This window comes from Oryx dammah, unplaced genomic scaffold, assembly GCF_014754425.2.
Source record: "Oryx dammah isolate SB20612 unplaced genomic scaffold, SCBI_Odam_1.1 HiC_scaffold_23, whole genome shotgun sequence".
NCBI classification, from domain to species: Eukaryota; Metazoa; Chordata; class Mammalia; order Artiodactyla; family Bovidae; genus Oryx; species Oryx dammah.
Window position 1 is genome coordinate 75,169,230 of NW_024070207.1, and position 25,940 is coordinate 75,195,169.

The 25,940-nt window shown below is 38.1% G+C and overlaps 1 protein-coding gene across 3 annotated transcripts in view; it reads left to right on the forward strand.

Moving 5' to 3' along the window:
* The window catches only part of OPHN1 (oligophrenin 1), a 567,594-nt gene that overhangs the window by 402,234 nt on the left and 139,420 nt on the right, over positions 1-25,940 (forward strand). For all 3 annotated transcript variants that reach the window (XM_040265770.1, XM_040265772.1, XM_040265771.1), the window contains exons 16-18: positions 2,847-2,931; positions 8,160-8,218; positions 9,373-9,478. In XM_040265770.1, coding sequence (XP_040121704.1) covers positions 2,847-2,931; positions 8,160-8,218; positions 9,373-9,478 — 250 coding nt within the window. The remainder of the gene's footprint in view (positions 1-2,846; positions 2,932-8,159; positions 8,219-9,372; positions 9,479-25,940) is intronic.

The following is a 25,940-nucleotide window of genomic DNA, read 5'->3' on the forward strand; positions in this document are numbered from 1 at the left end:
GTCTAAGCCACTCAGGTTCTGGTTCTTGGGTACTCCACAAAGGTGCAGACTTGGTTGGGCCTTCATTTTGTGCCCTTCCCTGGTCCGACCAGGTGCTTGGCGAGCACGCTCTCCTTAGGTGCAGTGAATCTTATCACCTCCTCTGTCCCAGCTGCTTGGTTTCCAGGGTGCACCGTCTCAGGTGTTCTGTGTGTCTCTTTTGGGGAGCTGATCTCTGGCTGCAACCCTCCTGGCGGATGTCATCTGTCCAGGATCCCAGGAAGACTTGGTTGGCCACTGGGAACCTGCTCGCAGTTTGGTGGAGGATCCCGTCTCTGGGGCTGACGTTTGCCTCTTTTAGGCTCTGGCTGCCACCTGCCTGCCTCCCTGCCTCTGGCGGGGGATGGGCCAGTCTGCTGCTGGCTAGCTCTCCTTTGGTATTAGCTCAGTCCTTTGTTCTCTGAGTGGGCCTGGCAGTGTCTTATGTTAGGGCTTTTGTGGGAAAGTTTTCTCTCTCTCTCTCTCTCTTTTTTTTCCCTTCTCTCTCTGGCTATCCCACAGTTTGGATTACTATCTCACGTTAGCTCCCTCAGCTTGCCCTCAGAGCATTCAGTCCTGGTCCTTACCCTAAGCAATGCAGCCCGCACCTCCCTGTTCATCCACTTCTTGCTGGTGGCCAATGCAAATGTCTGGGCTACTTCTCCACTGGGAATTGCCATTGGGCATGTAATCTGTGGGGTTTATTTATTTATTTATCCTCCCAGTTATGTTACCCTCCAAGATTCCAAAACTTCCCACAGACCAGCTGGTGAGAGGGTTTCCTGGTGTTTGGAAACTCCTTTTTTATGACTCCCTCCCCAGGAAGGAGCTCAATCCCTAACTTGTCTCTCTTTTTGTCTTCTATATTTTGTCCTACCTCCTTTCGAAGACAATGGCTGCCTTTCTGGCTGTCCTCTGCCAACGTTCAAAACTTATTTTGTGGAATTTGCTCAGCGTTCAAATGTTATCGATGAATTTGTGGGGGAGAAAGTGGTCACCCTGTACTATTCCTCCACCATCTTAGGACTGCCCTCATCTTTTAGTGTTTTCTAATGATTTTTGTTCCAAGCCAGACATGATGGGTAAAAGGAACTGAGGTAAACAGGTTTTAGTGAGAAGTTTTATTTATCTGACTAGAGTTTAATCTGTTTTTGTTTGCTTTTTCTGTACATGTCAGAAGCTCAACTTACCTCTGGTGTTCTTTTTATTATATTGATTGTCTTTTGTTTTCCTTAGAGTCTTCTTAAATGTTTCTGAGAATACTTCTTTTAGTCACTTTCCTTTGTTATTATCCAGGAAGGCTGTTGATGTGGTGGTAAATTGTGAGGAGAGAGGTAGCATTATATAATTCTACAATCATGTCTCAGCACTTCTTTTTATTTAATTATTTTAATTAGAGGATAATTACTTTACAGTATTGTGATGATTTTTGCCATACATCAATATGAATCGGCCACAGGTATACATGTGTCCCCCCATCCTGAACTCCCCTCCCACCTCCGTTCCTACCCTATCCCTCTGGGTTGTCTCAGAGCACTGTCTTTGGGTGCCCTTCTTCATGCATCGAACTTGTACTGGTCATGTATTTTACATACGGTAATATACATGTTTCAATGCTATTCTCTCAAATCACCCCACCCTCATCTTCTCCCACAGAGTCCAGAAGTCTCTTCTTTACATCTGTGTCTCTTTTGATGTCTTGCCTATAAGGTTGTCATTACCATCTTTCTAATTTCCATATATATGCATTAATATACTGTATTGGTGTTTCTCTTTCTGACTTACTTCACTCTGTATGATAGGCTCCAGGTTCATAAACACCTCATTTGAACTTACTCAGATGCATTCCTTTTTATAGTCGAGTAATGGTCCTTTGTCTATATGTACCACAACTTACTTATCCATTCATCTGCTGATGGACATCTAGGTTGCGTCCATGTCCTAGGTATTGTAAATAGTGCTTCAGTGAACGTCAAGGTGTATGTGTCTCTTTCAATTCTGGTTTCCTTGGGGTGAATGCTCAGTATTTTACTGAACCTGTGCTTCTTGCTTATGATCTTCACAAATGTTGTTCAGTTTTGTTTGTTTTCCCCCTTAGAAGAGACAGGGAGGCATTCCAGTTCTCAAGTTGTGAATTTCCCCTTTCCAAGGTCAGTCAAGCTCTGGTAAAATAGTTCCTCTTGAGGGGGTCTTATTAAGAAAAATGAAATGCTCTGTGCATATTTTTAAATGGCTAATTTTCTTATCCGCTTTTCAGAATTACAGTAACATGATGGAATTTTTCTCAGATCTTCACTGTGAGAATCTGATAAGGCTCCTGTAGGTAAAACTCCCAAAAGCTTAGGAGTCCCCTAGGACTGGGCCTGCTTAAAATTTTTAACTCTCAAGCCTGTTCACACTGAGCCTCTAGCAATTTGACAATTATTGATTAGGTTTTCATAGCCCTGCACTGGTTCCCAAGGACTTATTTGCTCTTGGGCTTCTGCCCTATGTGTTTTGATTCTCTGTGTCTGCTTGTCTGTTTCTTCAGCTTGCCCTATGACCTCAGTTCTCTGATGGAGCTAAGAGGAGTTGATTTTCAGGTTGTTCCATTTTTTGTCTTCTTGTGTGAATGAAAGAGTTGACTTCCAAGCTCCTTGCATGCTTAACTGGAATGCAAGGGAATTTTTTGATACCTCAAAGACATGTTTGTTGTAAAGTTTTCATTTTGTGAAAACTGGTTAGAGTAACTATCTTTTAATTAATGTACTTTATTTTTCTTTCAAAGGGGTAAAATCTAGTATCTTGTTGAAAAATAACTTTTTTCATTTTTTTTTCCTCTTGAATAGATCCTAAATGCCCAGGAGATATTGATTTTCATAATAGTGACTGGGACATTAAGACAATCACCAGCTCCTTGAAATTCTACCTCAGGTATGTCTGATATAATTTGGAACATTGCTTTTCAGAATTGATGGAATTTGGATGGATGGAGATGGAGTTAATATAGTCCCAATTTTGGGAGGTTAGATAGAATTGCTAAAGAAAAAAGAATGAAAAGAATTTTTGTTAAAAAAATGTGCATTAGGAGCCTTTTTTTAATTGGTAATTTAAGCAAGGGAAACATCAAAATAATAGAATTATTATTGAAATGTGGATTTCTGAAGAAAATTTGCTTTAAAAACAATTTGAAGGTTTGCCTTTGTGCACAGATAGAGTGATATCACAGTGGGCTCACCAGCAAACTCAGGAGTTATGAAAACTCAAGGTTGTTAACCTGTATTATTGATAAATAATAATTTTGAAACATTAAATTGCATTTACACAAACATAATTTGTGTATTTGTATGTATTTTTAATAATGTGAATAAAACCCCCCAAAATAAAAATATAAAAAAGTTAGAACTGAAAAAGAAAAAAAAAGTGTTAGAACTAAATGAAGTGATGGCAGTAGGAAAAAATTAACTCATGAGCAAAATTTGGGGATACACAATGACAGTTTATTGGTATAACTTTATATTGCATAAAATTATTTGTGACATATATACTTTTTAAACTCATTCATTTCTTACCATTTTCTATGTCCCATAGTATACACCGTACTTTATGTGCTAAAATGTCTTTTCAATTATTGTACTCTTTAGTCATTAAAATAGCTATTTATGATATGAGAAATATCATTAATCCAAATAGATTGGGTCCCAGATATTATTATTAAATGACCTTCTGCTATTGCATCATCTTAGAACTTTAAGTAAATATGAATGCTCTTTCCAGGAGTATTTCTCTTGCATTTGCCAAAGAAGAAAATCACTATTCTAGGAGGGTTTATTCTGTGCTAGGCAATGTTCTAGTTCCTTATGTTGACAATATCATTGTAATCTTATGAGGTAGGTGTTACCATACTTATTTTACAAATGAAGAATTACAACATACTTTCTCCCTCATTAAGTAATATTCATGATCACAACTCATATTATTTGAACCTAAGTATCTCTAACTTGTAAAGCCACTGGTATTAGAGCATCTTATTTCACTATTCTCCACATCTCAGGGGCTGTGACTTTCTTGGAATTGCTTGGGTAATTTAGTAAAGACAGAGCAATCTGCTATGCACACTTTCAGGAGACTTATGATGATGATAATAGTGGAAATAAATGACTCTATGTCTCTAGCCTCTTTAAAAGGAGTTACTTTTTAAATAGATTTATGTAGGATAATTCCCTCCCACATTTTATCTTTCCCAGCTCATTGTATAATAAGCAGTGAAGCCCATTTGAAATATGAACCTGAAACTTTGAATGGCCAGCACCTCCAATAAGAGATATTTATTGTTGAGAGTCTTATGACCCTTTAATATGTACTAGCCAGTTAACACCTTTTCAATTTCTTTTTTAAAAAATTGTGTTGGTATCTTCAAAATGAACTTGTGTGGGTATCTTCAAAATGAACTTGCTTCATCTGTGTTTTAGACACCTAATTCACCCCTTGTTTCCAATATTTCTAGAAAATTACTCTAAAAACCATCCCTTCTCTCTTCTGCATCTTTAACCTTTCTCAATTAATGGATTTTTTCCTCTGAACATACAAATAGGAAGATCCCAACCACAGAAAACTAACCAAAATGATCACATGGATCACAACTTTGTTTAACTCAGTGAAATTATGAGCCATGCCATGTAAGGCCAGCCGAGACAGATGGGTCATAGTGGAGAGTTCTGGCAAAATGTGGTCCACTGGAGAAGGGAATAGCAAACCACTTCAGCACTCTTGTCTTGAGAACCCCATGAACAAATATGATCCAACATCGCACATCTCTCTAACCTTGTGTTTTGTTTCATTCATTCACTTTTTCCACCATTCACGAAACCATTTAGTAAACATTTCCTGAGTACCTACTCAGTGCCTAGCATAGTATCTGGCAGTTGGTACACAGTCGTGAGTAGATATGACCTTTAAAAGGTTATAGTTGGGACTTCCCTGGTGGTCCAGTGGTTAAGGATCTGCCTGCCAATGCAAGGGTCACCGATATGCCACAGCACAATTAAGCCTGTGTGCTACAACTGCATTTGAGGGATATGACAGTAAAGAGTAGCCCCTACACTGCAACTACAGAAAAACTCAGCACAGCCAAAAACAAATAAATAAAACAATTTTTTTAAAAAAGTTATAGTCCAGTGAAATGGACAGACAAAAAACAATTATACAAATATAATGAACTGTAGTAAGTGCTCTGAAGGAAAACTGCAAAGTGCTATGCAGTCATATAATAAGAAACCCTGATTTATTCTGGTTTTCATTTTGAATTGAGGTTTGAATGATAACTTGGAGTCAACTGGCAGGGGGAGGCAGTTCCAGACAGAAATAACTTCATATGCAAAGACTTTGAAGCACAAGGAGGACCCTTTTAAGGAACTACATGTACCAGTATAAGTGGAGTATTGAGTGTAGAGGGAGGGAGAGATATGTAGGGCCAGATCATTCAAGGTCTTTTAGGATATGTTTACAATTGGAGTATGATTATATATTTAAAGGAATGGGAATATACTGAAAGATTTTAAGCTGGAGGTTGTATGATGAGATTTGCATTTTGAAAAAATATAGAGAGATGAGATTAGAGAGAGGTAAAATAAGTAGAGGTGGAAACCAATTAGCAAGCTACTGCTGTGGTACCAAAAAGAGATGATGCTTCTGTGGGACTAGGGAGTAGCATTGGGAATAGACAGAAATAAGCATAGTCAAGAGAATTAAGGAATAAACTTGGATATGAAGATGGAGGAGAGGGAGATAAAAGAATGACTTCCACATTTCTAGCCCATGCAACCAAATGACGGTCATACATTTACTGATTTGGGAAACATTAAAAAAAAATTACCTCATTTGAGGGAGATGACAAATTAGGTTTTAAATATGTCAAATCTAGGTGTCTTTGTAGAAACTAGGGCAAGAATTTTAAGTAGGCACTCTGATATATAGGAAATATATAGGAATGTAACTCAGAATTCTGGGCTTGAGTTAAGAAATTGGGGATCATTAACAGTGCAGATGACAATAGGAGGCAGGAGCTTAGATGAAATTGCCTAGTGAGATATTTCACCCCTTCCCAATCTAGCTTCAGTGTATGAAGTAATACACACCCCCACCTTTACTTTTAATCTCCGAGTTTACTTTTTAACCCACTGCAATCTGACTTGCGCCCTCTCCTCTATGAAGCTGCTCTTGCCAAGGTCACCAGTGATTCTCAATGCTAAACACAATGGATGATTGTCAACCTTTACCTTATTTGATCTCTTTGTAGCATTTGAAGCTGTTAACAAGCCCTCCTTGAAACTTTTTGTTCTTTTGGATTCTGTTAATCCATTACTTTTGGATTTTCTCTCACCTCTTTAATCACTTTAAAAGTCCCTTTTATGGGCTTTCTACCTGGTATATCCCAGGGCTTTCTTCTCGTTTTGCTATACGGGAGGAATGGAAAATACAAATATTTACAGGAATAAGGACATGAAAATGACTGAAGGACTACTTTCATATTAAACTTGTTGCCTATAAAACCGTTACTTGCATGGCAATCCCTTTGTTTATATATAAACAGCAATATTCTTTATTCCCACAAGCAACCATAGGAGCCCAATATAGACAGATCTTTCCATTTTTCAATAGAGGCAGATAATATTGATCTTGTATGTGAAAATACTCAATTTTCTTCATATTATGATGACTGATTCAATTCCATTTCTTTTTTACACACTATTCTGGACTGGAAAGAAATGTTGAAAGACCTCATGTAACTGTTGGCTGCCAGTTTGCCATCTCTCCTTGAGCCATGGTATTCGTTCTTATGGTTCTAATAAGCCCTGCTTCTCAGATCTGGAAAAGCACTTCATCCATCTTCCTAATAAACATCTGCTTTTGGCTATCCCAGAAACCCCTCAGACATAGCATCTCTACTTCCCTCTGAATCAATTTCTAATATGTTCAGTCCCAAACCAGATTACTCTGTCCCTCATCAACATTAATCTCTCCCTTATAACTGTTGAAGGAGCTCTTTAATGTCTTTCAAATAACTCTCCTCACCTTTTCTTTCTACCCCTAATGGCACTATTTTCATTTAGGCTTTTATTATCTCTTGCCTATACTACTACAATAAGAGCAGTGGCAAGCAGTATGACATAATGATAAAGAACATGGATTTGAGACAGACTGCTTACTTCCACCACTTACTAACTATGTGGCTTAGGATGAACTATTTAACTTTTCTGAAGCTCAGTTTCCTTATCTAAAAAATGGAGATAATATTAGTATCTAACTTGCAGGGTTGTCATGAGAATTAAATGAGTAAATAAATGTTAAACACTTAGAACAGTGACGAGTTTGCTATTATTACTATTAGTGGATTGCTTCCTTCTGGGCCGCATACTACCCACTTTTACCATTATACTTGTTACCTTACATTGCAAATTTTGTATATGATACTCTCCCCAACTAGACTGTTAGCTGCTTGAAGGTTTAGACTACGTCTAATTCATCTAGACTCCCAATACCTGGCACAATGCCAGTCACAAGTAGGTGTTCAGTCTATATATATATATATATATACCACACCACACAGCCTGTGGGATCTTAGTTCCTTGACCAGGGGTCAAACTCATGCCCCTTGAAGTGGAATTACAGAATTTTAACCACTGGATCACTAGGGAAGTCACTTAACCAGTATTTTTTTTGTCTAAATAAAGAAACCTATCTGAGCCTCAATTTCCTTCTCCATTAAACAGGGATTTGAAATACTTCTTCACAGGATTTTTGGAGGGATCAAATGGCAGGACAGATGTAAAAGAACTTGGAAACTGAGGAACTAACAAACTGTAAGGACTTCATAGTATCAATCATAGTGGGTCCACTTTGGAATTTTGCAGGGCTGGTCTGTGCCTCTTTTCACTTTGGGGAACTAGTTGGAGACCCTGCTTGAGGTCTTGGCTCATACTTTCTTCTGTTGAATTACGAGAAATGAGGATTCCTCTGACAAATTTTCAGTTGAACAAAAAATGCATATAGTCATATCAATCTGTGAGCTCAGAAACTTCAGCTTTGCTTCTCATAGAACTGAGATTCTAAGGCCTCACTACTCCCTCCCCAAAGGAACTTACAGTCTTCATTAATTTCAGGAATCTTTCTGAACCTGTCATGACCTATAGACTTCACAAAGAGCTGGTTTCTGCTGCCAGTAAGTATTTATGTTACTTAGTTGATTGTGTTTTCCTGGCTTCTAACTAATATTTACAACAATAAGCCTAGAAGACTGCTTGAGGGAAAGTAAAGGAAAAAACAAACATACTTACAGGTTTTGTCCACTGTCACATTGGGATATTCTTACTTGCTAACTCAAGTGCTGTACTAGTTTTCATAAATCAGTGTTAGTTGAGTGAATTGGAGAAAACTGGCTAACTTGAGGGATGCAAAAGTTCTGAGGACTGTATTGATTGTGCCTTATATCAGAACAAGCATATTGGCTCACATTGCCAGGAAACAGCAAAATAGTTCCATTACAGTTATTGTTTCAGCTTTTTTTCAACACTTTGCCCTTTCAAATGCTTTTCAATTGTGTTGTGAATTATTACTCTTAATTTTTTAGTGCTAGCATCACAATGTTTAGATTATGAGACCAATGGTGAGACTGGAGCAGTACATAGGAAATAAGGTATATAGAATCACTCAAAAAGTCGGCAGCTGAAGAAGCATTAAAAGTTTTGGCTGAGGCCACTGTATGAGTATCCCTCCTTACCTCCATGTGACTCTTCTGCATTGTGCCTTGTATGGTATTGAGGAAAAAAATGCAGGGGATTTGTCCTCATAATGAATCTTTGTTGAGGCAAGAGAGCCTTGATTTTCACTCTCTCAGTAATTACTGAGCTCTCTCAGTAATTTTCATAGGAACCTAGAGGCAGCAGCACAGCTCCCAGTTCCACAAGGAAATTTTCTGGGCAAGCGTTTCCAGCTGGAAGTTTACATGTGGAACTTTAAGAGCAACCTGCTGTATCTAGAATTCTGACTTGTTCTGATACAGTCTTCTCTCTTCTGTTTTCTCTTCTCTCTTGTATATTATTCTCCTTTCTAGACTAATTTATTTGTTTTTAATCTATGTTTTTATCTTTTAGTCAGTCTCTCTCTTCCCCCTTCAGTGTCTTTGTTTCTTGGTCTCTTTCTGTCATTTTGTCCCTGTGTCTATATATCTCTCTCTTTTCATCTCTCAGACTCTCTATGTGTCTCTGATTATCTCTGCATGTGCACATGCATGGGTGTGTGTATGTGTGTCTGTGCATGAGAATTTGCTTAATCCAATTGCCCAGAAGGCAAAACTCTCTCTCTGTTCTCTCTCAGAGTCTGACAACCTGGATTATCGATTGGGAGCTATTCACTCCCTGGTATATAAGCTACCAGAAAAGAACCGAGAGATGTTGGAACTTCTTATAAGACACTTGGTCAAGTAAGTAACTTCTAGGTTTTCAGGAAGAGTTCCTGTTAGAAGAATGACTCACATGATAGCACTACAGATAAACTTTCTTTAAGCTCATTAAGTCCCGACCCCCAATTGCTTCATCCTAGGCAATCTGAGTGCTCGGTGAGAAACAAGATTTTGCCTTTACCCTTGTATGTATCTTATCCGGGTCATCGCACATCTTATTTGAGGGGTTTTCTCAGTTGCTTTGCTGTAAGATAAATCTGGTTTCAAATACCAGCTCTACCCTTTAGCTTTATAATCTTAGGAAAAGCTCTCTTAACCTCTTTTTGCTGCTGCTGCTGCTGCTAATAAGTCACTTCAGTCGTGTCTGACTCTGTGCCACCCCATAGATGGCAGCCCACCAGGCTTCCCTGTACCTGGGATTCTCCAGGCAAGAATACTGGAGTGGGTTGCCATTTCTTTTTCCAGTGCGTGAAAGTGAAGTCGCTCAGTCGTGTCTGACACTCAGCGACCCCATGGACTGCAGCCTTCCAGGCTCCTCCGTCCATGGGATTTTCCATGCAAAAGTACTGGAGTGGGGTGCCATTGCCTTCTCTGAACCTCTGTTTGGTCATCTTTAAAATAAGAGTAGTATTGTTTGCCCCTTAAGACTGTTGTGTGGATTTGAATGAACACAGGTAAAGTGCCTGGGAAATAGTAAGTTCTCAAGACATGGGAGTCATGATTATAGTCACCTTCTTTGCTTGGGTATGGCAGGTAGGAAGAGAGCAGCATTTCAGAATAGATCTGGTGATAGGCTCTAAGTTGGGTGGGTATAAGGGGCATGTGTGCCCCACTGTGGTGCTTCCTGACCAGAGGGTTCAATGTTGTGAATACAGATAAATTTACTTGACTCATCAATGTTCATCACAGCACTGTTTATAATAGCCAGGACATGGAAGCAACCTAGATGTCCATCAGCAGATGAATGGATAAGAAAGCTGTGGTACATATACATAATGGAGTATTACTCAGCCATTAAAAAGAATACATTTGAATCAGTTTTAATGAGGTGGATGAAACTGGAGCTGATTATACAGAGTGAAGTAGGACAGAAAGAAAAACAGCAATACAGTATACTAACACATATATATGGAATTTAGAAAGATGGTAATGATAACCCCATATGTGAGACAGCAAAAGAGACACTGGTGTATAGAACGGACTTTTGGACTCTGTGGGAGAGGGAGAGGGTGGGATGATTTGGGAGAATGGCATTGAAACATGTATAATATCATGTAAGAAACGAATCGCCAGTCTAGGTTTGATGCAGGATACAGGATGCTTGGGGCTGGTGCACTGGGATGACCCAGAGAGATGGTATGGGGAGAGAGGTGGGAGGGGGGTTCAGGATTGGGAACTCATGTACACCCGTGGTGGATTCATGTTGATGTATGGCAAAACCAATACAGTATTGTAAAGTAAAATAAGGTAAAAAAAAAAAAAAAGGCTGCTCTAAGGAAACAATGTGGAACAGAAAAAAGTACTGTAGCCAAGAGTGAGCAAACCTGGGTTCCAGCATCAGTTCTGCTACTTGCTTTCTTGATGATCATTGACATGTCACTCTTAAGGCCCCTCCTACTGTGTTAAAAAGTAAATAAATGAGACAACAAGCTTAGAAAAATTGTGATGTATTCTAAGTCTGTGTAACAAAATTAAGCTATCAATACCCTCATAAAAAGGCATCTGGAAATCACTTCAAAAACAACATTCATATTTCCTCATTCTTTTTCATTCCTGTATAATGCCATATTGTTTGAATACACCATTATTTACACAAGTAGTCACTTATTGTTGGAGAATATCTCAAACACCTAGGGGATAGGTGGTGAATAGGGTGGAAGGGATAGGCATGGATGCTAGACTCCCGAGTCCACCTCCTTTTGAATTTTGTGCCATATTAATATTTTATGTATCCAAATAGTAAAGTTAAAAGGAAAATATTACAAACTCTGAAATGAAATGCAAAAAAAGCAGATTATTCTAAATATCAAATTCATAGCATACTAGTACAGAGAAAACAGTTATTTCATCAAACTTGTCAACACAGCTGCTAATTCATGCTAATAAAATATATTCTGAAAACAAGAAAAGCTATGAAAAAGTTATAAGCATCACCCAATAGGATTATTAATACTATTATTCATACAAGTTTTGCCAAGAGAATGCACTGGTTATAGCAAACACTCTCTTCCAACAACATAAGAGACAACTACACATGGACAGCATCAGATGGTCATTACTGAAATCAGATTGATTATAATCTTTGCAGCTGAAGATGGAGAAGCTCTATACAGTCAGCAAAAACAAGACCTGGAGCTAACTGTGGCTCACATCATGAACTCCTTATTGAAAAATTCAGACTAATACTGAAGAAAGTAGGGAAAACCACTAAGCCATGCAGGTATCAGATAAATAAAGTCCCTTATGATTATATAGTGGAAGTGAGAAATAGATTCAAGGGATTAGATCTGATAGACAGAGTGCCTGAAGAACTATGGATGGTGGTTTGTAACATTGTACAGAAGATGGTGACCAAAACAATCCCCAAGAAAAAGAAATGCAACAAAGCAAAACAGTTGTCTGAGGAGGCCTCACAAATAGCTGAGAAAAAAAGAGAAACTAAAGGCAAAGGAGAAAAGAAAAGATATACCTATCTGAATGCAGAGTTCCAAGGACTAGCAAGGAAAGATAAGAAAGCCTTCTTAAGTGAAAAATGCAAAGAACCAGAGGAAATCAGTAGAATGGGAATTACTAGAGATCTCTTCAAGAAAATTAGATGCCAAGGGAACATTTCAAGCAGAGATGGGCACAGTAAACGACAGAAGCATTATGGACTTAACAGATGCAGAAGGGATTAAGAAGAGGTGTCAAGAATACACAGAACTATACAAAAGAAGTCTTAATGACCCAGATAATCATGATGGTGTGATCACTCACCTAGAGCCAGACATCCTGGAGTGTAAATTCAAGTGGGCTTTAGGAAGCATTACTATAAGCAAAGCTAGTGGAGGTGATGGAATTCAATCTAAGATACTTCAAGTCCTAAAGTGTTGTTCTCAATATGCCAACAAATTTGGAATACTTAGCAGTGGCCACAGGACTGAAAAAGGTAAGTTTTCACTCCAATCCCAAAGAAGGGCAATCCAAAAAAATGTTCAAGCTACTGCACAATTATACTAATTTCACATGGTAGGAAGGTAATGCTCAAAATCCTTCAAGCTAAGCCTCAACAGTACATAAACCAAGAACGTCCCTATGTACATGCTGGATTTAGAAAAAGCAGAAGAACAGAGATCAAATCCTAACATCTGTCAGATCATAAAGAAAGCAAGGGAATTCCAGAAAAACATCTACTTTTGCTTCATTGACTACATGAAAGCATTTGACTGTGTAGATCACAACAAATTGTGGAAAATTCTGAAAGAGTTGGGAATACTATATCACCTTACCTGCCTCCTGATAAACTTGTATTTGATCAAGAAGCAACAGTTAGAATCAGACATGGAACAATGAACTGGTTCGAAATTGGGAAAGGAGAATGAAAATGCTGTACATTGTCACCGTGCTTATTTCAGCTTATATGCAGAGTGTGTGAGTGTGTGCTCAGTAGCTTTAGTCTTGTCCAAATCTTTGTGACCCTATGGACTGTTGCCTGTAAGGCTCTTCTCTCCATGAGATTCTCCAGGCAAGAATACTGGAGTAGGTTGTTGGGCCCTCATCCAGGGGATCTTCCCCACCTAGGCATCGAACCTGAGTCTCCTGCATCTTCCACATTGCATCATGTGGAATGCAGGGCTGGATGTATCACAAGCTGGAATCAAGATTGCTGGGAGAAATATCAATAACCTCAGATATGCAGATGACACTACTTTAATTGCAGAAAGCAAAGAGGAACTAATGCACATCTGGATGAAGGTGAAAGAGGAGAGTGAAAAGCTGGCTTAAAACTCAGCAGTCAAAAAACCAAGATTATGGCATTCAGTCCCATCACTTCACGACAAATAATGGGGAAAAAAATGGAAACAGTGACAGACTTCATTTTCTTGGGCTCCAAAGTCACTGCAGATGGTGACTGCAGCCAGGAAATTAAAAGACACTTGCTCCTTGGAAGAAAAGCTATGACAAACCTAGACAGTATATTACAAAGCAGAGACGTTACTTTGCCAACAAAGGTCCATCTAGTCAAACCTATGATTTTTCCAGTAGCCATGTACAGATGTGAGAATTGGACCATAAAGACGGCCAAACACCAAAGAATTGATGCTTTTGTACTGTGATGTTGGAGAAGACTCTTGAGAGTCTCTTGGACTGCAAAGTGATCAAAGCAGTCAATCCTAAAGAAATCAACCGTGAATATTCATTGGAAGGATTGATGCTGAAACTGAAGCTCCAAAAGTTTGACTACCTGATGGGAAGAGCTGACTCATTGGAAAAGACACTGATGCTGGGAAAGATTGAAAGCAGGAGGAGAAGGGGGTGACAGAGGATGAGACAGTTGAATGGCATCACCAACTCAATGGACATGAGTTTGAACAAACTCCAGGAATTGGTGATGGACAAGGAGGCCTGGCATGCTGCAGTCCATGAGTTTGCACAAAGTTGGTCATGACTGAAGGACTGAGCAGCAACAACACTCTACACAAAAATAAGCTCAAAATGGATTAAAGACCTAAATATAAGGCTTGATACTATGAGTCTTAGAGGGAAACATAGATAAGCCATTCTTTGACGTAAATTTTAGCAATTTTTTAGATCTGTTTCCTAAGGCAATGTAAACAAAAGCAAAAGAAAATTGGGACCTAATTAAACATAAAGCCTTTCTAACAGCAAAGGAAACCATCAATGAAATGAAAAGACATTCTATTGAATTGTAGAAAGTATTAGTAAATGATATGACTAATAAGAGGTTAATATCTAAAATATATAATCAACTCATGCAACTAAATATCAAAAAAGTGAACAACCTGATTAAAAAACAGAAAAAGGAATAACATTTTTCCAGAGATGATATACGATGATCACCAGATGCATGAAAAGATGCTCAACACTAATAATAATCAAAGAAAGCAAAGAAAATCACATTCAGATATCACCTCATGAACATGTCAGAATGACTATCATTAGTGGGGATTGGGAGATTGGGATTACTACTATGTGTAAAATAGATAGCTACTGAGAACCTACTATATTGCAAAGGGAACTCTACCCAATGCTCCATGGTGATCTAAATGTGAAGAATATCTCCAAAAAAGTAGACATATTTATATGTATGTCTGGTACACTTTGCATCATAGCAGAAACTAACACAGCATTGTAAAGCAACTATACTGCAAGAAAAGTTTAAAAAAAAAGAAAAAAACAGACAAGCCCATGCACCTATGGTAAATTAATCTATGACAAAGGAGAAAAGACTACCTAATGTTAGAAAGAAGCTTTTCAACAAGTGGTGCTAGGAAAATTGGATAACCACGTGTGAAAAAATATTTTAGATCATTCCTTTACTTCATACACACAAATAAGCTCAAAATGGATTTAAAGACCTAAATGTGTGACTAGACACTATAAAGCTCCTAAAGGAAAGCATTGGCAGAACACACTCTGACATAAATCACAGCAACATCTTTTTTGATACATCTCCTAGAATAATGGAAATAAAATTAAAAATAAATGGAACCTACTTAAAAGCTTTTGCACAGCAAAAGAAACAATAAACAAAATGAAAAGACAACCCACGTATTGGGAGAAAATATTTGCAAATTATGTGACGGATAAGAAATTAGTCTCCAAAACTTGCAGACAGCTTATGAGGCTTAATTGCATCAGAACAAACAACCCACTCAAAAAATTAGCAGAAGACCTAAATAGACATTTCTTCAAAGAGGGCGTACAGATGGCCAATAGGCACATGAAAAGATATTCAATATCAGAGAAATACAAATCAATATTATAAAGAGATATCACCTTACTGCAATCAGAATGACTATCATCAAAAAATCCACAAAAAACAAATGCTGAAGAGAGTGTTGAGAGAAGGGAACCCTCCTACACTCTTAGTAGGAATGTAAATTGGTACAGTCTCTATGGAGAATAGTATGGAGGTTCCTTAAAGAACTAAAAATAGAGCTATCATATGACCCTGCAATCCCACTCCTGGGCATATATCTGGGAAAAATAAAAGCATGATACATTCACCCCAATGTTCATCTTAACACTGTTTACAATAGCCAAGATATGGAAGCAATGTAAATGTCCATCAACAAAGGAATGGATAAAGAAGAAGAGGTACATATATACAATGGAATATTACTCAGCCATCAAAAGAATGAAGGAATGTTATTTGCAGTAACATGGATGAACCTAGAGAGTGTCACACTGAGTAAGTTAGAGAAGGAGAAATATATGGCATCTCTTATATGTGGAATCTAAAAAGAAATGATGCAAATGAACTTAACTTACAAAACACAAAGAGACTAACAGACTTAGAAAATGAACTTATGGTTGCCTGGAGGGAAGGGAGAGTTAGGGACTTTGGAACATCATATACACACTGCTATATTTAAACTGGATAACCAACAAAGACCTATTGATAGCACATGGAACTCTACTCAATGTTATGTGCCAGCCTGGATGGCAGGGGAGTGGGGTGTGGGGGAGAATGAATACAAGTATATGTATGGCTGAGTCCTTTTGATGTTCACCTGATACTGCCACAACATTGTTAATCAGCTATACAGGGTTAGTATAAGAAAAGAAATCTTAAAAACTAGGGCAGAAATAAATGCAAAAGAAACAAAAGATACCATAGCAAAAATCAACAAAGCCAAAAGCTGGTTCTTTGAGAAGTTAAATAAAACTGATAAACCGTTAGCCAGACTCACCAAGAAACAAAGGGAGAAAAATAAAATCAACAAAATTAGAAATGAAAATGGAGAAATCACAACAGACAACACAGAAATACAAATCATAAGAGACTACTATCAGCAACCATATGCCAAAAAAATGGACAAGTTGGAAGAAATGGACAAATTCTTAGAAAAGTATAACTTTCCAAAACTGAACCAGGAAGAAATCGAAAATCTTAACAGACCCATCACAAGCACAGAAATCGAAACTGTAATGAGAAATCTTCCAGCAAACAAAAGCCCAGGACCAGATGGCTTCACAGCTGAATTCTACCAAAAATTTAGAGAAGAGCTAATACCTCTCCTACTCAAACTCTTCCAGCAAATTGCAGAAGGTAAACTTCCAAACTCATTCTATGAGGCCACCATCACCCTAATACCAAAACCAGACAAACATGCCACACAAAAAAGAAAACTACAGGCCAGTGTCACTGGTGAACATAAATGAAACATCCTTAACAAAATTCTAGCAAACAGAACCCAACAACATATTAAGAAGATCATACATCATGACCAAGTGGGCTTTATCCCCGGGATGCAAGGATTCTTTAATATCTGCAAATCAATCAATATGATACACTACATTAACAAATTGAAAGATAAAAGCCATATGACTATCTCAATAGATGCAGAGAAAGCCTTTGACAAAATTCAACATCCATTTATGACAAAAACGTTCCAGAAAGCAAGCATGGAAGGAACATACTTCAACATAATAAAATCCATATATGATAAACCCACAGCAAACATTATCCTCAATGATGAAAAATTAAAAGCATTTCCCCTAAAGTCAGGAACAAGACAAGGGTGCCCACTCTCACCACTACTATTCAACATAGTTTTGGAAGTTTTAGCCACAGCAATCAGAGCAGAAAAAGAAATAAAAGAAATCCAAATTGGAAAAGAAGAAGTAAAACTCACTGTTTGCAGACGACATGATCCTCTACATAGAAAACCCTAAAGACTCCACCAGAAAATTACTTGAGCTAATCAATGAATATAGTAAAGTTGCAGGATATAAAATTAACACATAGAAATCCCTTGCATTCCTATACACTAACAATGAGAAAACAGAAAGAGAAATTAAGGAAACAATTCCATTCACCATTGCAATGAAAATAATAAAATACTTAGGAATAAATTGACCTAAAGAAAAAAAGACCTATATATAGAAAACTATAAAACACTGATGAAAGAATTCAAAGAGGACACAAATGGATGGAGAAATATACCATGTTCATGTATTTGAAGAATCAATATAGTGAAAATGAGTATACCACCCTAAGCAATCTATAGATTCAATGTAATCCCTATCAAGCTACTAATGGTATTTTTCAGAGAACTAGAACAAATAATTTCACAATTTATATGGAAATATACCCAATACAAAACAAAAAGTTTAAAGTTTGGGGGAAAAAAAAACATAGACAACAGCAACTTTTTTATGTTGGGAAAGGTAAGCACAAAATGTCATGCAGTATTTTAAGTAAAAGATACTCATTGCAAAAGCAAGGGTGTAAGGGTGAGTAAGAGGAAAATAAATTTTAATTGATAGCTTAGCAAAGTATTAATTTTATAATATGTTTTGAATTAGTAAAATGTGACACATTTTAACCTACTACACTTTTCATACAGAGCATTTGGCAGAATTTAAAAATCAAAATCCAGCTTTTATGGAAAAAATAAATAAAACTTTGGATATGAATGTATGCTTAATGTCACTAATTATTTTTGAGGAGAATTAATAAAAAGGAATTCCATAGGGATGCTCCAGTTCCTGCATGATTTGTAACTTTCTCCAAGTTCAAAAGTGTATCATAAGGATAAGTGGAAACATCCTCGATCTAAGGGATGCTTTTTTTTCTTTATTTATTTATTTTTTGGATTGAAGGATAACTACAATATTTTGTTGGTTTCTGCCATACATCAACATGGATCAACCATAGGTATACATATGTCCCCTCCCTCTTAAGACTTCCTCCCACCCCATCCTATCTCTCTAGGTGGTTACAGAGCCCTAGTTTGAGTTCCCTGAGTCATACAGCAAATTCCCAGTGGCTATCTATTTTACATATGGCAGTGTATATGTTTCCATGCTACTCTCTCCATTCATCCCACCCTCTCCTTTCTACTGCCCCCATGTATCCGTAAGTCTGTTCTCTATCTCTGCATCTCCATTGCTGTGCTGCAAATAGGTTCATCAGTATAATCTTTCTAGATTCCATATATATGTGTTAATATACAATATTTGTTTTTCTCTTTCTGACTTACTTCACTCTATTATAAGTTTTAGGTTCATCCACCTCATTAGCACCGACTCAAATTCATTCCTTTTTATAGCTGAGTGACATGACATTGTATATATGTACCGCAGCTTCTTTATCCATTCATCAGTCGATGAACATCTAGGTTGCTTCCATGTCCTAGTTATTGTAAATAGTGCTGCAGTGAACATGGGGTTGTTGTTGTTCAGTTGCTAAGTCATGTCTGACCCTTTGTGACCTCATAAACTGCAGCACGCCAGCCTTCCCTGTCCTTCACCATCTCCTGGAGTCTGCTCAAACTCATGTCCATTGAATCAGTGATGCCATCCAACCATCTCATCCTCTGTCACTCCCTTCTCCTCTTGCCCTCAATCTTTCTGAACATAGGGTCTTTTCCAATGCACCACCTCTTCCCATCTGGTCGCCAAAGTATTGGAGCTTCAGCTTCAGCATCAGTCCTTTCAATGAATATTCAGGGTTGATTTCTTTAGGATTGACTACTTTGATCACCTTGCTGTCCAAGAAACTCTTAAGAGTCTTCTCCAGTGTTCATAACCATGTCAATTACAAATGCCAAGATGTGGAAGCAACCTAAGTATCCATCAACAGATGAATTGATAAAGCAGCCATGGTATATATATGTACAATGGAATACAACTAAGCCACAAGAGAAATGAAATTTTGTCATTTGCAACAACATGGATCGACTTGGAGGGTATTATGCTAAGTGAAATAAGTCAGATAGAGAAAGACAAATACTCCTTGTTATCATTTATATGTGGAATCTAAAAAAAGTTAAATGGATGTACATAGCAAAGCCATAACAGACTCACAGATATAGAAAACAAACTAGTGGTTACCAGTGGGTAGAGGGAAAGGGGGAAGGGTAAGATAGTGGTAGGGGACTAAAGTACAAAGTGTATGCTTACTAAGTCACTTCAGTCCTGGCAATCTCGGTGTGACCCTATGGACTGTAGTCCCCCAGGGTCCTCTGCCGATGGGAATTTTCCAGACAAAATACTAGAGTGGGTTGTCATGCCCTCCTCCAGGGGATCTTCCTGACCCAGGGATCAAACCTGCCTCTCATGTCTCCTGCACTGGCAGGTAGGTTCTTTACCAATAGCACCACCTGGGAAATGGTTTACAAAGTAGTGTGTATAAAATTAAGCTATAAGGATATATTCTACAGCACAGGAAATATAGCTAATACTTTATAACTTTGAATGGAGTATAATCTATAAAGATATTGAATCACTGTAATGTACTCCTGAAACTAATATTGTAAATCAACTATACTTGTGACCCAGAGAGATGTTGTAGGGAGGGGGGGTGGGAGGGGGGTTCAGATTTGGGAATGCATGTACACCCGTGGTGGATTCATGTCAATGTATGGCAAAACCAATACAGAATTGTAAAGTAAAATAAAAAATAAATTAAAAAAAATAAAAGCAGAGACATCACTTTGCTGACAAAAAAAAGAAAAGAAAAGAAAAACTACTAGTTTGCAACCTCAGTGCCCTGTTTCAGGCATAGATCAATACCATTGGGTAAAAGATTTTTCAGGAACAATATATGCATAAAGTTTCAAAGTCTTATCCACAGATTACTTGCTAATTACAAATGAAAAACTGTATCTTTACAATGAAGTTATCTGGCAAACACTGCCTTAATTAATTGATCAAATTTAGCATCACTGATAATAATACAAACTGACCTTCTGATGGGATATGGTAAGAAGTATACAACATAAACAAATATTTTTGCCGAGAATGTTTCAGTTCAGTTCAGTCGCTCAGTCATGTCCGACTCTTTGTGACCCCATGAATCGCAGCACGCCAGGCCTCCCTGTCCATCACCAACTCCCGGAGTTCACTCAGACTCACGTCCATTGAGTCAGTGATGCCATCCGGCCATCTCATCCTCTGTTGCCCCCTTCTGCTCCTGCCCCCAATCCCTCCCAGCATCAGAGTCTTTTCCAATGAGTCAACTCTTCGCATGAGGTGGCCAAAGTACTGGAGCTTCAGCTTTAGCATCATTCCTTCCAAAGAAATCCCAAGGCTGATCTCCTTGAGAATGGACAGGTTGGATCTCCTTGCAGTCCAAGGGACTCTCAAGAGTCTTCTCCAACACCACAGTTCAAAAGCATCAATTCTTCGGCGCTCAGCCTTCTTCACAGTCCAACTCTCACATCCATACATGACTACTGGAAAAACCATAGCCTTGACTAGACGGACCTTAGTCAGCAAAGTAATGTCTCTGCTTTTGAATATACTGTCTAGGTTGGTCATAACTTTTGTTCCAAGGAGTAAGCATCTTTTAATTTTTTGGCTGCAGTCACCATCTGCAGTGATTTTGGAACCCCCCAAAATAAAGTCTGCCACTGCTTCCCCATCTAAATTTAGCCTCTAAACTACAGGAAATACAGGGTATAGAAAAATGCAGAATGTTTGACACTCTTTAAGACAACTGTCTTGGAATTTTTTTTTTTTTTAGTCGATGTTCTGAGGGGGAAAAGGTAGTGGTACTGTTCTATATGGGCTTCCCTGTTAGCTCAGCAGTAAAGAATCTGCCTCCAGTGCGGGAGACTTTGGTTCGATCTTTAGGTCAGGAAGATCCCCTGAAGGAGGGATTGACAACCCACTCTAGTATTCGTTCCTGGAAAATTCCATGGACTGAGGAGCCTGGTGGGCTACAGTCCATTGCGTTGCAAAGATTCAAACATGACTTAAGCAACTGAGCCTAGAACTGTTTCTATATTAAGAGGCTAAAGAAGCATAAACAAATGCAGCATATGAACTTTTGATCTAGATTTGAAACTTTCAACTAAAAATAATTTTTTCATGACATTTGAGAAAACTTGAATAGGTACCAGATATTGGGTGATATGAAATTATCATAAATTTTCCTTGATATAAACATGTTACAGGTATTTCTAGGACAACATGCTTATTATTTGGAGATGAATGGTAAGATAGTCAGGGCTGAAGCCGTTTACTTTTAAAGGACTCAGGACAAAAATATACAGAACAAAGAATGCAAATGTATAAAAAAAAATCAATTCCTGAATTTAGGTATAGACAGTATGAGTGTTCATAATAGCATTCTTTCAAGGTTTTGTTTTTATAACCAAAATTTACAGGGAAAATTCAAATAAAAATAGGCTTAGTTCCAACAGCAACATTTACACAGAAGAAAATCCACGTGCTTTCAAAATTTATAGTTATCTCCTGCCATGGCTTTCATAATCTATATGATAATTATAACTTATGCCTTTGTTGTGTATTCCTACCGCTGTCCTGTTTTCCAGGCTAATAACAGGAAAACACAAAGTGACCTCAACCAATTTGAGATTTCTAATTATTCCATTCTTTCTGGTTGTTGTCTATCACTTCCATTAATCAGATGTAGGAGAACTCTACAGGTTACCTCCCCCACAATCTCACTACCAGTGGCATATTATAATACAATGAAAGCAAGCCTCAGGTCTAATTCTGCCACTCATGTAGATATTTATCTGGAAGCAAATGCAAAACAGTTATAAAATCTGTTCTGTAAACTCAGTGAAGTCTCAGCTATCTTTCCTTTCAGATGCTCTGACTGCATCACACTTTAAACTTTAACTTGAAGCATATAAGATATATTACGGCACTGCAGTTGGAGTCAGGCAATTAAGTCCCATAGTCTAATGCCCAAATGGAAGACCCCTTTGCAGTCCTAGGCTTGGGCTACCATTCTAAAGGTTGTGAGTTGTCAGGCTTATTAAAATCTTCTTATTTTTTGTAATAACACTCCTGTTATTTCTGAAGCAATACCATTGCATTGTAGAGATTAGAGAATATAAAGAACAAAAAATCAATAAAAATAAAAACCTTCTGTTCAGTTCAGTTCAGTTCAGTTGCTCAGTCGTGTCTGACTTTTTGCAACCCCATGAATTGCAGCACACCAGGCCTCCCTGTCCATCACCAACTCCCGGAGTTCACTCAGACTCAGGTCTATCGAGTTGGTGATGCCATCCTGCCATCTCATCCACCGTCGTCCCCTTTTCCTTTTGCCCCCAATCCCTCCCAGCATGAGTCTTTTCCAATGAGTCAACTCTTCACATGAGGTGACCAAAGTACTGGAGTTTCAGCTTTAGCATCAGTCCTTCCAAAGAACACTCAAGGCTGATCACTATTAGAATGGACCGGTTGGATCTCCTTGCAGTCCAAGGGACTTTCACGAGTCTTCTCCAACACCACAATTCAAAAGCATCAGTTCTTCAGTGCTCAGCTTTCTTCACAGTCCAACTCTCACATCCATACATGACTGCTGGAAAAACCATAGCCTTGACTAAACAGACCTTTGTTGGCAAAGTAATGTCTCTGCTTTTCAATATGCTATCTAGGTTGGTCATAACTTTTCTTCTAAGGAGTAAGAGTCTTTTAATTTCATGGCTGCAGTCACCATCTACAGTGATTTTGGAGCCCAAAAAGATAAAGTCTGACACTGTTTCCACTGTTTCCCCATCTATTTCCCAAGAAGTGATGGGACCAAGTGCCATGATGTTCGTTTTCTGGATGTTGAGCTTTAAGCCAACTTTTTCACTCTCCTCTTTCGCTTTCATCAAGAGGCTTTTTAGTTCCTCTTCACTTTCTGCCATAAGGGTGGTGTTATCTGCATATCTGAGGTTATTGATATTTCTCCCAGCAATCTCGATTCCAGCTTGTGCTTCTTCCAGTCCAGCTTTCCTCAAGATGTACTCTGCATAGAAGTTAAATAAGCAGGGTGACAATATACAGCCTTGACGTACTCCTTTTCCTATTTGGAGTCAGTGTTCCATGTCCAGTTCTAACTGTTGCTTCCTGACCTGCATATAGGTTTCTCAAGAGCCAGGTCAGGTAGTCTGGTATTCCCATCTCTTTCAGAATTTTCCACAGTTTACTGTCATCCATACAGTCAAAGGCTTTGGCATAGTCAATAAAGCAGAAATAGATGTTTTTCTGGAACTCTCTTGCTATTTCAATGATCCAGCAGATGTTGGCAATTTGATCTCTGGTTCCTCTGCCTTTTCTAAAACCATCTTGAACATCAGGAATTTCATGGTTCACATATTCCTGAAGCCTGGCTTGGAGAATTTTGAGCATTACTTTACTAGTGTGATAGATGAGTGCAATTGTGTGGTAGTTTGAACATTCTTTGGCATTGCGTTTCTTTGGAATGGAATGAAAACTGACCTTTTCCAGTCCTGTGGCCACTGCTGAGTTTTCCAAAATTGCTGGCATATTGAGTGCAGCTTTTCACAGCACCATCTTTCAGGATTTGAAATAGCTCCGCTGGAATTCCATCACCTACACTAGCTTTGTTAATGTGCATTCAAAAATCACTATTATTAATCTGTTAGTGCATTTTCTTCTGAATCTTTCTGTGTGTGTGTCTTTATGTATATGTACACACTTCACACAAATACATTTGAGTTTTTTTACTAAATTGAGATTATGCTGTTCAATAGCACCAAACTTTTCAGCAATTCCACCTTTTTTCAGTTCAATGGTTTCTACCTTTGCAGACCATATTAGCATTTCCTTAGCTGACCCAAAGCTTATTTGTTCAGTGTAGTCTAACTTACTGGTTTTGTTTACTATATTTTTGAGCATTCCCCTATTTTCTTTATTTCTCATAAATTAAAGGTTGTATTTTAAGGCTAGATGAATTCAAGTTAGTTATTTGAGGATAGAACACATCATAGGTGATTTTTGTGTATCTTATGCTGCATCACATCTGAAGATACATATTAGTTGATCCACGTTAGTGATGTTTAGATTGATCTCTATTCTAACCTGTCAGTACAAGCTTGGGAATGTCTATACAATACTTGCAGCTAATCAATAATCCGTATATCTTGACACATCTAAGCAATGAAAGGTTAGTTTGCCACCAATCATGCTAATTAACAAAGCCACTGGTATTGATTGGAGATGAAATTAGCTGAAGCTTATAAGTAGTCAACCCCTCTGGCTTCTAATCAGAGTCTTTTAAATGCTGATTATTCAGTCCTAGAGTACGTAAGTATGCATTTAAATTTAGAATACTGCAATCATAACTTGCTTGTCCTAGTTGTCCAGTGGCTAAGTTGTGTTTGACTCTTTGTGACCCAGTGGACTTCAGCAGGCTTCCCTGTCCTTCACTGTCTCCTGGAGTTTGCTCAAACTCATATCCATTGAGTCAATGATGCCATTCAATCATCTCATCCTCTGTTGCCCCTTTCTCCTCCTGCCCTCAATCTTTCTTAGCATCAGGATCTTTTAACATGAGTTGGTTCTTTGCATCAAATGGCCAAAGTATTGGAGGTTTAGCTTCAGCATCAGTTCTTCCAATGAATATTCAGGGTTGATTTCTTTTGCGGTTGACTGGTTTGATCACCTTGCAGTCCAAGGGACTCACAAGAGTCTTCTCTCCAGGACCACAGTTTGAAAACATCAGTTCTTCAGCACTCAGCCTTCTTTATGATCCAACTGTCACCTCCGTACATGACTACTGGAAAAACCATAGTTTGACTGTATGGACCTTTGTGGGCAAAGTGATATCTCTGCTTTTTAAAATGCTGTCTAGGTTTGTCATAGCTTTACTTACAAGGAGCAAGTGTCTTTTAATTTCTTGGCTGTAGTCATCATCCACAGTTGATTTTGGAGCCCACGAAAATAAAGTCTGTCACTATTTCCATTTTTTCCCCTTCTATTTGCCATGAAGTGATAGAACCAGATGCCATGATCTTAGTTTTTGAATGCTGAGTTTTAAGCCAACTTTTTCATTCTCCTCTTTTATCCTAATCAAGAAGCTATTTAGTTCCTCTTCATTTTTTGCCACAGAGTGGTATCATCTGCATATCTGATGTTGTTGATATTTCTCCTGGCAATCTTAATTCCAGCTTGTGTTTCATCCAGCCCAGTATTTTGCATGATGTATTCTGCATAGAAGTTAAATAAGCAAGGTGTCGATATATAGCCTTGACATATTCCTTTCCCAAATTTGAACCAGTCCTTTGTTCCCTGTCTGGTTCTAACAGTTGCTTCTTGACCCACATATAGGTTTCTCAGGAGGCAGGTAAGGTAGTCTTGTATTCCCATCTCTTTAAGAGTTTTCCACAGTTTGTTGTGATCCACACAATTAAAGGATTTAGAATAGTGAATGAAGCAGAAGTAGACGTTTTCTGGAATTCCTTTGCTTTTTCTATGATCTAGTGGATGTTGGCAATATGATCTCTGGTTCCTCTGCCTTTTCTAAATCCAGCTCGCATGTCTA